Raw genomic sequence first — 13,179 nt, 5'->3', positions numbered from 1 at the left:
TAGCCACGGGCTAAACATTTTCACATCACTGCCATTAAAGAGCATTACCTAATAAGTGGCACCTTAAAATTACAGAAGAATTCAACATGGAGCCAAAATGGACACAAGTTTAGCGGAGTAAGTGTTTCAGACACCAAGCCACATTGGCTGAAAACCCAGGCCAAATTTGTTTTGAGGCTTCATTTAAACACTGCTAATGAGCAACGAACATACAACAAGGGCCAAAGGGGCCAAGTTGCAGCTTGCCAGTTGAGGAGGACACAAAATTGATTGGTTGCCACACGGAGTTGGCCAGCAGGTTGGGTCTTGGGGTTTTGAGGAGAGGGGAGGGTGACAGGGGCAATGTGGCTCAAATACTCGAGTGGCAGAAGTCCAGGATGAACACAATCTACATCACCTATGCCCTCTTTAGGCCCGATTAGGCCACTCAATACCTATCACAGCTCGATGTACTCTGCACAGCACCAGTCCCATTCACTTGTATGTAAATTTTGTATTTGTGCTCCAACAAATGGTGTATTTACATCATCCGAGCCAGTGTGACGTCTAACCCATTTCCAGAGCACAGGGCAAAGCTAGAATGTCTACTGTCCATTTTATGGACGCAAAATGAGCAGCCTTCCATTGAATTTCTCCCCAAGTGTATTTTAATCTTTCCCTTCAACGGCAGGAGGGAATTCTGTTGCTATGTAACAAGCAGCTGCAAAGAAATTTTGATGGAAAGCAATGTAAACAACAGGTGGAATTGCAAGAATTTTGTGGCAAAGAGCCATCCTCAGCCCAGCCCGAGTGAAACATCACTCCGGAGAAAACTTTCTTGAAAGAAAGCAGCACTTCTCATAGTGCCACAAATATACGAGTAAATCCCAGAAATAAGGGGGAAGTAGTTTTCATTCTGATTTCAAAACAGTTTCCCTTTCCATCATTTTTTTATGGTCAGCAATAAAATGGTATAGATTTCCTGGGCTGTACTGGGCCAATCTTTGCCTCTGCGTGTCTGTTAAGAAAATTTGCTGGAGATACATTTAAAAGGAGGGATCTGACGTTATTCACCCAGCAGAAAGCTGAATGGTCGGTAAATTGGAAACCCTGAAGATTTATGATTAACATTTCACAAATTTCTTGTAGATTCAGGCTAGGCAGTTTAGTTCCCAGCCGTGTCTCACCTGTATGACAAACCATCTGCCAAATTCATATTGCCACAGGATGGGAAAACGTAAAGATTAACAGGTAAATTAATTCGACCCAATTATTCTAAGCTGACCATTGCCTGCCCTATAGTCTTAATGTTTCGCTGCTCAGATGTGCTGAAGGTGTCAGAGTCTTGGGTTAGCCGAGCACGATGTAAAGGTCCCTTCAGAACACAAGGCTAGATGGCATGCTGTGTATGAAAGAGTTAGAGAATGGGCATATGCTGAAGATGTTGCCATTCAGGCTGCTGACTGGCTTGAAATAACATGCATGCAAGTAAGCATTGTCATTTTATTTTGACTTTGCAACAGTTTTTAAATGCTTAAGTGCAATAAAGATTTATGTTGCAAGATGAAACAAGGAAAAGCAGCAAAGTGGGTGGGTGAGACTTGTATTACTTCTGCGAGTATTTCCTCTGTAAAGTTCATTTAAATAAAAATCAAACTCAATTTCCAAAGAAAGTCAGTTGAGGGGGGAAATTATTTTCTTAAAGTAAAATGGACTGGATTTTGTGGCCAGCTCTGAATAAACAGCTTGCAGTTGCTTATAATTGTTCTGCGGGATTTTATAGTCAAATTTACTGTTATCAACAAGCAATCAGCGTGCCTCCCTTTACAGAGTATCTGAAACTTGTGTACGCAGGGAAAGCAACAGTGTAATGGCATGGTGGCACAGTGGTTAGCACCGCTGTCTCACAGCGCCAGGGACCCGGGTTTGATTCCGGCCTCGGATGATTGTCTGTGTGGAGTTTGCACATTCTCCCCGTGTCTGCGTGGGCTTCCTCCCACACTCCAAAGATGTGCAGGTTAGGTGGACTGGCCATGCTAACTTGCGCCTTAGTGGTGGGGGATTGGCAGTGTAAATACGCGAGGTTATGGGATAGGGTCCGGATGGGATTGTTGCCAGTGCAGATTTGATGGGCCAAACGGCCTCCTTCTGCACTGTAGGAATTCTATGAACCGATCAGAGTGAAGAACCTTTACCAGAGTGGATAGAGTCTAAACCCGGAAGTGTAAATTAGAATGTCAATTCAATCTGAAGTCATGCACAAAATTGCAAAAATAGAGGGGGGAAATTGGGTTTGAAGAGGGAGATAATGGACAAAGAAAAAGTTAAAAAAAATACCTTTTGGAATTGCCAAAAACCATTAATGCAAGGAGGAATGAAACTCCACACTTGTAAAAGTATTTTTTGAGTTCCAGAGAATTTATTGGGAGCGTTTAAGACATAGCACATCGACTATTACACTGGCACTAGCACACAGGCTAGCTTAGTTGATTTAAAAAAAAGGGCGGCATGGACAGGTTGGGCCGAAGGGCCTGTTCCCATGCTGTAAACCTCTATGACTCTACTAAAAGTTCAATTTCTTGGACAAGACCCAACTTTTTCTGGCTTGTTTAGTAGGTATCTAGTGCATAATTAGTGCATGGTCTTTGAGTTTGAATGATAAATTCCGCAGTGTGTTATGGATCAAGAAGCAGGGATTCTCAGACAGCAACTCAGTGATTTAACTGCACACGGTGTGGGTGCTGGAAGTCACTGCCCAACTTATTCTTCAAAACCCACGTGAGCTGCAGCCTCATCACTCTTCCTACCGCAAAATCCAGGCCAAATACTTTAGTGAACCAGTGGTTCAGCTTCTTTTCTATCCAACACTATTGTCAGGCGATACAATTATGGAACAGAAAATTATCAGAATAAACAGACCTTTTAATGGATGCATAAAACAAGAAGGTACAGCTGTACAATGATTCTAAAATTACATGACAGGCGAAATTGTGCATATTCATTAAAGGAACTTTGACAAAGAAAGAAAATGAGCATTCTTACAGATTCAAACCATGCAGTCGTTTTCATCTTTGCATGTTTGTCTCGCTGATGCTTTAGAATCATTGCTTCACACTATGATGACATCTATCTGACCATCTATCTGACAACCCACTTCTTTCTGTTTCAGATACTATCAATATATTCATTTACGATCTTTTGTTACTTTACAGAATTAATACTTTGCTCCCTTCTGGCATGCATTAACCAGGTCAGCTTTCACCCATCCCAATACTTACGTTTCGCTTGGGTGATAACCTCATCTAGTTTGGCCTTAATGTAGTGGGAACCGTATGGTGGAAGAACCAGTGCCAAACTAGGGAAAAGAGACAGATATATATCACACAACTTGCAGGCGAGAAACAACTCAACAGGGAGCAGCATGAATAAAAGATTCCTTATGGTCACCTCGCTGCCATCAATGTTCCCGCTGCAGTTCCTTCACACTGCCAGTAGTCAGTCTATGATTTTAAAGGTTAATTGACTTTGACTGCCAGGTTCAATGCTTTTAGCACTCAAAGTGGTGATCCTTTGTGGAAAGAGGAATAGGGATGATGCAATCTAGCAGAAAATTGCAATAATTGTTTTGTTACACTGCTCAATAGATTTTCCCTCTTGTCTTGCTTCTGAAAGATGTCCAAAGATGTGCGGGTTAGGTTGATTGGACATGCTAAAAAAAAAATAGCACTTAGTGTCCTGAGATGCGTAGGTTAGAGGGATTAGTGGGTAAATATGTAGGGATATGGGGGTAGGGCCTGGGTGGGTTTGTGGTCGGTGCAGACTCGATGGGCCGAATGGCCTCTTTCTATACTGTAGGGTTTCTATAATTCTAAATTCTAAATACAGCAAACTAAATTCTACCTCTCATTACTTCCAGTGTTCTATTTACATGGGAGGTCAATAGGCCAACTTGGGCATCAAGCCGCAAGAGGTTTTACTGAGGTGCTGCCAGATACACTCATTACAAAGTCAAGTTACATGATTCAGGTTCCTACCCTCCAATCACCAGTCTCCCTCTCTAATCCTCACCAGAGGTGCTCCTGGCTGGAATATGTTCCATAGCTATCAAAAGTCCCTCAGTGTCCTCCTGGGGTTAATATTGGGCACGACCACAGCTGAATCGAATTTGATGTTGCAAATGCACACAGTCAGGCATGTAGGTGGCACGGTGCACAGTGGTTAGCACTACTGTCTCACAGCACCAGGGACCCGGGTTCGATTCCCGGCTTGGGTCACTGTCTGTGTGGAGTTTGGATGTTCTCCCCATGTCTGCTTTCGTTTCCCCCGGGTGCTCCAGTTTCCTCCCACAGTCTGAATGACGTGCTGATTAGGTGCATTGGCCATGCTAAATTCTCCCTCAGAACAGGTGCTGGAGTGTGGTGACTAGCAGATTTTCACAGTAACTTCAGTGCAGTGTTAATGTAAGCCTTCTTGTGACACTAGTAAATAAACTTTAAACTAGCAGTCAGGAATGGGAATTTTGCCCATGTTTCCCCATTTCAGATCCTAAAGAAATGTGGAGCATGATCCTTCAGCCGTATTGTGTAGGATTCTAATGCAGAATATTTTGCACCTTGCATTTGGAATATCACAGAGACCAATGGCTAGATTCTCTGACTTCACCCGCAGCTGGGATTCTCCAATCCCACTGCAGTGAACGGAGATTTGGCTAGGCGTCAAATTCTCCGTTCTCGCTGGCCGTGACAGCGGGGTGTGAACGGCCAGAGAATTCCGGTCCAAGTTTTAATCGTCGAGCGATTCAACATTTGTTGAAGAAGACATTCCAGGAAGTGACAAAATAATTTTTTTTCATTTACAACTGTCCATAGGTCAAACAAATTTACAAATCTAGGAATTAGGAGCATGAGGAGGCCATTCGACCCTTTCAGCTTGCGCTGCCATTTGATAAGATCGTGACTGATCTGGTTGTGATCTCAACTTCACTTTCTTGTCTGCTCCCAAAATCCTCAACTCCCTTGTCTATTAAAAATCTATCTAACCCAGCCTCCATTGCTTTCTGAGGTAGAGAATTCCCAACACTGAAGATCCTCAGAGAAAATGATTCTCCTTAAAAGGGTCGCCTCTTATTTTTAAACTGCGTCCCTAAATTCTAAGTCTCTTCCACAAGGAAAAACATCCTTTAAGCATCCCACCCCCCCCCCCCCCCGCCCCCCATTCAAGTCCCCTCAGGATTTTAGATTTCAATAAGATCATCTCACATTCTTCAGAACTCCAATGGGTAAAGAGCCAACCTGTTTAAGCTTTCTTCATAAGTCTTTCATCTCAGGGATGAGTCAGGTCAACCTCCTCTTAACCACTTCTAACACAATTATATAATTTTTCAAATATGGAGACTAAAACTGCATGCAGTGCCCCAGATGTGGTCTCACCAAGGCCCTGTACAGCTGCAGTAAAACCTCCCTCCTTCTATATTCCATTCCCTTTGCAATAATCAACAACATTCCATTTGCCTTCCTAATCACTTGCGACTAAACCTTTTGTGATTCACACACCAGGTCTCTTGAGTGCTGCAATCTCTCCCCATTTAGCTAATATGCAACTTTCCAACTCTTTGTGCCAAAGTGGACAAGTTCCAATTTTCCCAAATTACATCTCCATCTGCCAAATTTTTGTCCACTCACTTAACCTATCTATATCCTTTTGTAGACTCTTTACCTCCTCTTAACAACTTAATTTCCTGCCTGTCTTGGTGCCCTCAACAAATTTCACTACCATACATTTAGTGCCTTCACCCAAGGCATTGATATGGATTGTAAATAGTTGAGATGCCAGCATTGACCCTCGTGGCACTCAGTTACAAAAAGAACTGACTTATCCCAAGACCTAAATTTTCGTTCCCAGGTTGAGTATTCAGAGTTAGGACTGAACTTGGGAGAAAGAGCCCCATTCAAATTTTTAAATGCTTTGACAGCTTGACAAATGCCTTTAACCATTCACTTTGACACTTGGACAATTCAACTGAGCTTGGCATTTCATGAGTTTGTACACCTTTTCTGCATATTCTTGCCCACTTTATAAATCCCAATAGGCATCCTACATCTTCGAAGGGCATTTGACTCCCCCAAAAGTTTCCGACGATAATTAGCAAAAGGATATCCTACATCTCCAAACGGATCCCAGCTTTCCAAAGGACTTTAGAAAGTTGAGACTTGCTCCTACCAGGTCTAACCTGTGCACATCACATTTAACACACATAGGTCACCAAAATTAGACATGAGTGGAGCAAATTTACAGCAACAAAATGCGCATGCGTGAAACATGACCCACCTCCATTCCCACCCCCATGAAGATAGTAGGTGCCATGTTCAGGGGCGAGACATCTGATTTCTGGCCTCTTCCACCATCTGACCCTACTCTCTGCTTCCTGTCAGCTAACCAATCCTTTGTCGATGGAGGTGTTTCCTGTGTCCACGGGTGGGAGTTTCCCAATAGTCGGTGCAGGGGGAAGGGGGGGGAATCTTTGTTTTTAATTTTAGTTCTGTTTGATCAGGGCACACTGGGCACCCCAATTTATGGGAGGCTGATGTTGCCAGAAGAACCCACCCTGCCAACGTGACAGTGCAGGACCCTCTTCCAGTTGTTTTTTTCTCTCAAAAGTGTTGGAAAGGTGGCAATGCACCACTTTTCCTACCTGAGCCATGATTTTGAAAAGAAATTGGCAAATTCCACTCTATGATTTTCAACTCCAATGAGGGCAATTATGTCCCTAAATTTCCCGAGTGTCCAAAGATGTGTTGGTTAGGTGGATTAGCCATGGTAAATGTATGGGGTTTTGGGAATAGGGCGGGGGGGGTGGCTCTTTCAGAGAGTCAGTGCAGACACTTTCTGCACTGTAGGGATTCTATTCTATGAGGGCATTAAACCAGAGTTAGCTAAAGTGAACTGACAAATTAGGTTAAGGGATAGGTCAATAGAAACGCAATGGCAAACATTTAAGAGGATGCCTCAGAACACACATTCCAATGAGTAAGAAAAAGTCCAACACACACACTATCTGTGGTTAACTAGAAAGGTTAAAAATAGCATCAAGCTTAAAAGAAAGAGCATATAATTGTGCAATGAGAGTTGGAAGGTCAGAAGATTAGATAGAACATAAGAATAATATTTCTATCATCCAGCAAAGGATGAATAAGGAGTGAAAAATATAGAGTACTAGAGAAGGCTAGCTAGAAATATAAAAACAGTTAGTAGGAGTTTCTCTGAATATTTAAAAAGAAATGAGTTAATAAAGTAAATGTTTACCTATAGAAAGTGAGTCTGGAGAATTGATAATGGAAAATAAGATGCTAGCTGATGAATTGAAAAGGTATTTCCCATCAGGCTTCACTATAGAGGATACAAGTGACATCCCAAAATCAGCTTTAAATCAGGAAATGGAGAAACTCAGGAAAATTACGGTCACCAGAGAAGAGGTACTGAGTAAATTGTTAAAGCTATAGGCTTACAAGTGCCCGGGTCCTGATGGGCTTCATCTTAGGGTCTTAAAAGAAGTGACTACTGAGATAGTTGATGCATTGGTTTTAATTTTCCAAAACTCCTTAGATGAGGGGAAGATCCCATTGGATTGGAAGACAGCGAATGTAACTCTTTTGTTCAAAAGGGGAGGGAGACAGAAAGCAGGAAACTACAGGCCAGCTAGCTGAACATCTGTCAAAGGGAAAATGCTAGAAGGTAATGTTAAAGAAGCCATCACAGGGATCAGTGCTGGGGCCTCAACCGTTTACAATTTATATAAATGACTTGGATGAAGAGATGGATGGCGTGGTTGCTAAATTTGCTGATGACACAAAGATAAGTTGGGAAGAAGAGACAAGGAAGTTACAGAAAAATATAGATAGGTTAAGTGATCTGGCAAATGGAGTATAATGTGGGAAAAGGTGTCCATTTTGGCAGGAAGAATAAAAGAGAAACATGGCCAAAATTCTCTGACCGTTCACGTCCCGTCACTGTTGCCAGCGAGAACGGAGAATTTGCCGCTCAGCCAAATCTCCATTCACTGCAGCGGGACCGGAGAATCCCAGCTGCAGGCGAGGTCAGAGAATCCAGCCCGTTATCTAAATGGTGAGCGATTGCAGAGCTCTCAAATGCGAGCTCTCACATGAATCACAAAAGACTAGTATGCAGGTATAGCAAGTAATTAGGAAAGCTAATAGAATTTTATCATTTGTGAGGGGAATTGAATATGGTTATGGTCCAGTTATGGTCCAGTTATACAGGGCACTAGTGAGATCACATCTGGAGTACTGTGTACAATATTGGTCACCATACTTAAGGGAGGATGGAAATGCATTGAAAACAGTTCAGAGAAGGTTCATCAGACTAACACCTTGACTGGGCAAATTGTCTCATGAGGAAAGGTCGGACGGACTAGGCTCGTATCTGTTGGGGTTTAGAAGGGTAAGAGGTGACTTGATTGAAAAATTATAAGGTCCTGAGGGATCTTGACAGGGTGGATGTGGAGAGGCTGTTTCCCCTTGTGAGGGAATTCAGAACCAGGGGTCACTGTTTTAACAAATCAAGGGTCGCCCATTGAAGACAATGATGAGGCAAATTTTTTCTCTCAGAGGGTACAAGTCTTTTGAACTCTCTTCCTGAAAAGGCAGGGGAAGCAGAGACTTTGAACATTTTTAAGGCAGACATGAATAGATTTTTGGTAAACAAGGGGGGGATAAGATTTTGGGGGTAGATGGGATGCAGATTTGAGGTTTCTATAATATCAGTTATGATCTTATTAAAAGGTTGAACAGGCTCGAAGGGTTGAATGGCCTACTCCTTGTTTGCATGTTTTCACATAGAACTGACTCCTAACTTAGGTCATTGCACAGAATAAAGCAACATATTTAAACTTTCACCAAGCAGTGCAGAGCCAATTAAATATTTTTGTTTAACACAATCACACTGGATTTTGTTTTTTTAAAAAGGTGGGGTAGATTGTAACTTTTGTAAAATTCCTTAATCCAAATTCCCCAAGTGTGGAAGAAAATTTATTTTAAATTAAGAAATTTGTTCAACAAAATTTGTTCCATGAATAACTGAGCAGAAAAGTCACACTTTGAATTCTCATTCTGATCCCAACTGGGCATTGGCATACCAGTTGAGATGTGGGGATGCCGGCGTTGGACTGGGGTAAGCACAGTAAGAAGTCTCACAATACCAGGTTAAAGTCCAACAGGTTTATTTGGTAGCAAATTGATCAGGTACCAATTGAGATCAGGATTCCCGCTCTCAATTGTTATCAAGCAATCTATCCTGGAAGTGTTTAATATCAAATGAAGAGCGAATCATATATGGTTGTGATGGCTCTTATGGTTGACTGGCCTGAGAACAATGACCATCGAGCTTCCTATTCGAATAAGTTAGAAAGGAAATAGGAGTAGAAATAAGCCATTCAGCCCTTCAAGCTTGCTCCGCCATGTAATATGATCATGGCGGATCACCTACTTCAACACCACCATCTTGTACTACGGCTTAATTGCCATGGTATCCACTAATCTAGATGTGGAGATGCCGGCATTGGACTGGGGTAAACGCAGTAAGAAGTTTAACAACACCAGGTTAAAGTCCAACAGGTTTATTTGGTAGCAAAAGCCACACAAGCTTTCGGAGCTCTTAGCCCCTTCTTCAGGTGAGTGAGTTGGACTTTAACCTGGTGTTGTTAAACTTCTTACTGTATCCACTAATCTATCCATCTTTGTCTTGGCTATAATAGCCACTTGAACTAAACTATGACCAGCATGAAGGCACAGCCATCCAGAAGAATAGGAAGACCATCTTTAGAAAAAGTATGGTTAAAAAAAGAAAGATGGAGAGAGAGGGAAAAGAAAGATATCGCCATCATCCATGGAAAATATCAAGCTAAGGTGAGCTATTAAAGAATAATAATCTTTTTGGTGAATGTGTGTGCTGTATAAACAGTAAGGATATGTCTGGTCTGGGTAAATAATCCGTCACGTTTGCCAACTTGAGAGATTTTACAGGGATATGGGAATACATTTGACAATTTTCACTTCATCCTCGATCATATGCTAATGGCTAAAACAGCACAAATTTGCCTTTGTAAGTAGCCGGAGTTGGGGGGGGGTGGACTGCATCAAATGTTACAATGGGAGCTCCTCCTGTTAATGTGAATGAGGTGCTGGTGTAGAATGCTAAGAGGGCAGCTTGGTTAGGAGCAGAAATTCCACCAACTCAGCAGCTTTTAAAGGGCAGGAGGATAAGCTGAACAGGTGATAGAAATGTTGACCTTTTGTTCAAAAAGACAGTGTGGAAAAATCTGAGCAGAAATTCTACAATGATGCTTGATGGTGTTGCTGCAGAGCTCAGTAACAGGCCAGGTGTAAACTGTATTCAGGGGGGAGGTTTCTGACTGAGTCAATACCAGCATCTAGATTCATAAGACTAGGCTCCAAGTGAGGAAAACGTTTGGGAGTATCAGGAAGATCAGGAGGCTTGGTTACGATGGGTGGCAGAGGCGGGGTGGGGAGGGAGGTTTGCAAGTAGAGACTTCCTGATATCAAGGTGCAAAATGTTCACATCTGAAAACAAAGGCAAGAGCAGCTGGGCTGATGGTGGACAGACTTTCTGGAGATATTGAGAGACTGAGATTGAGAGCAACAGAGGGAGACAGGGAGAATGCACACAGGAAATTGAGCGAGTGAGCAGGGACAGCAATTGAGTGAGGGGGAGTTAGCGAGCGAAGAGGTGCTAGTGAGCACCGGAAAGCTGGCGAGCGAGGGACAGTCGGTGACCAAGAGCGAGGGGCAGCCAGTGAGTGACATAGAGAGAGACTGAGAGCAAAAGAGATCACAAAGAGATAAAGACTGCAGCTCGTGTGGTCAGCAGAAAGGAGAATGCTGCAAATCTTTGGTGCACTAGCAGGTAAAATGCAGGAAAGGGGACGATCTCTGATCAGAGAGACATATCTTGTTGCAATCGAAAGATTCCAAAAGTTATGCACTGGTGAGATCAGGATAAATTACCAAAATAGATCTTACTGCTGAAAGTGGGTTTGGAAACCCTCAGCGGACTGAGGGAAAGGACTTTCAGAGGGCTTTTGGATGTGGAGAAGGCTGGGAATATCTGTGAACTGTTTCCGAAAAGACTGCAATTCTGTGGAAGGCACACTGTAATGTAGATAAATGCAGCGTGGGGTTATAGATTGTATTAATAAGGGTTATAATTGCTGCAGTTTAGAGTATTCGTTTACAAAATAGTGTTTCGTTGAAGTTGCCTTTAGTTTGTCTGTTACAGTCGTAATCTTAAAACTTGAACTCTTGTTGTGCCATTGTTTTAAGTTGGTTACTGGGAATTCAAGTCTCTTTCTACAGAGAGCTCTCTGTCCCTGGACGGCTCACTTTCAATTATAAGAATACATCCCAACATTGAAAAGATCCGACCCTACATTTATAAAGGTCCATGGATAAATGAGGACTTTTTAACCTTGTATTGATAGTAGCCTGAAGTTATACCATGCTCAGCTGTAAAGTCCAAGCTGTTTCTGATGGCCTACTTAGTGCACTCAAATGTCATATCACTGAGCTGCCTCCACAGCTATATCTATGCATTTGTAACCACTTAGCATCATGACAGTAAAATGGCAAACTGAGTGAGACCGATTTGAAGCCAGATCCCAGAGGTGTCAGGGCAGTGCTGAAATGTAATCCAATAGTGTTCCCTCTAAAAAGAATAGTTTTTAAAAAAACTCAGGCCCAATAGGTGATTAGGAAGAAAGGAACTTTTTCTAATGCAATGTTCTGTTACCTGTAGTCTGTACTATTCACGAGAGTCCATGTGTACGTCCGAGTCCCTTTGTCAATATACCTCTGGGAAAACAAGGGAAGGTTATTCAATAATATAATTCAAAATCACTTTTGGTGTTCTTTCACATCATTATAAATTTTGTACTGTGATTTGTAACAGTAAATTGCATTTATATAATGCTTTTCAAAAGGTGAGGATGTCACAAAATGCTTTATAGCCAATGCAGTACTTCAGAAATGTAAACTCTTTCGTAATGTAGGAACCACACAGCCAATTTGTGTGTAATAAGGAGGCACAAACATCAACATTAAAGTCATCAGATAAACTATTTTTAATGATGCTAGTGGAGGGTAAGTATTTTCCAGGGAACTTGAAGAAATGTCTTGCTTTTCTTCAAGCTGGTGGCATAGGATCTGTATGTCCACCTGCGGGGACAGATGGGGACTTGCCTGGTTAAATTGTCCAATCTCTGAAGGAATAAGGGGAACATAGAGATAACTGCAACTACAATGAAAACTTCTTCTTAAAAGTGTATTAGTAAAAGTGGTGTTTGTGACATTTGAACAGATTTTATGAGGTAATAACTATATTTTCATCGTCACCTTACCAGCACTGAAAAATAGTTGGTCCAGCACACAAAGAGTGAACCCATTGGCAATCCAAGTGTTAAAAGCCCTTCATATGTATAACACTGCTGCTGATTCTGTGCATGTGCTATGGAGGAATGATGACAAATGCCAGCAGTCATTTGCAACCCTCCTGGGGATCCTCATGTTTTAAAATTGTCAACGGTTAAAGATTGAGAATGGTTCCAGAGTGGGTGCATCATGGGGGGTCACCAATTGTTTTCATTTGAAAACCATATTAAAATACCTTACAAGACAACAGTAATATTATCAGTTGCAAATAAGATCTAATGTGCCTTTCAATCGTTTGTAAGTCATGTTTTGTGCCTGCCCCCTCAGCACTTTAAAATCTGGCCTCCGTAATGTAAAGTAAGCGATCAGTGAGTTACAGAAGGGTAAACACAGTAAGAAGTCTCACAACACCAGGTTAAAGTCCAACAGGTTTATTTGGTAGCAAACGCCACTAGCTTTCGGAGCGCCGCTCCTTCATCAGGTGAGTGGGAGATCTCCTTACTGAGACTTCTTACTGAATTTACCCCAGTCCAACGCCGGCATCTCCACATCATTACAGAAGGGTTAGCAGTGCAGGAAGAATCAATCCTTCAGAGGAGAGGGGAGGGCAGAAAGAAAGAATCATCGTACTGCTAACTGCAGGGTGGCAATATAATGAAGTACGTTTGCATCATTAGTGAGGGTTAGCAAAACATGCCTCAGCACATCTATTTAACACAGACACTCCGGTATTATAACCTTA

At 42.2% G+C, this 13,179-nt stretch overlaps 1 protein-coding gene across 2 annotated transcripts in view; it reads right to left on the bottom strand.

Annotated features, from left to right (window-relative positions):
- The window catches only part of LOC144507961 (voltage-dependent calcium channel subunit alpha-2/delta-1), a 669,448-nt gene that overhangs the window by 91,578 nt on the left and 564,691 nt on the right, over positions 1–13,179 (bottom strand). For both annotated transcript variants that reach the window (XM_078235568.1, XM_078235569.1), the window contains 2 exons: positions 11,800–11,861; positions 3,258–3,334 (listed from right to left, as the gene is read on the bottom strand). In XM_078235568.1, coding sequence (XP_078091694.1) covers positions 3,258–3,334; positions 11,800–11,861 — 139 coding nt within the window. The remainder of the gene's footprint in view (positions 1–3,257; positions 3,335–11,799; positions 11,862–13,179) is intronic.

The sequence above is a fragment of the Mustelus asterias genome, chromosome 19, assembly GCF_964213995.1.
Source record: "Mustelus asterias chromosome 19, sMusAst1.hap1.1, whole genome shotgun sequence".
Taxonomy (NCBI): Eukaryota; Metazoa; Chordata; class Chondrichthyes; order Carcharhiniformes; family Triakidae; genus Mustelus; species Mustelus asterias.
Note: the sequence above shows the minus strand (reverse complement) of the source record. Positions and strands in the feature narration are given on the sequence as shown.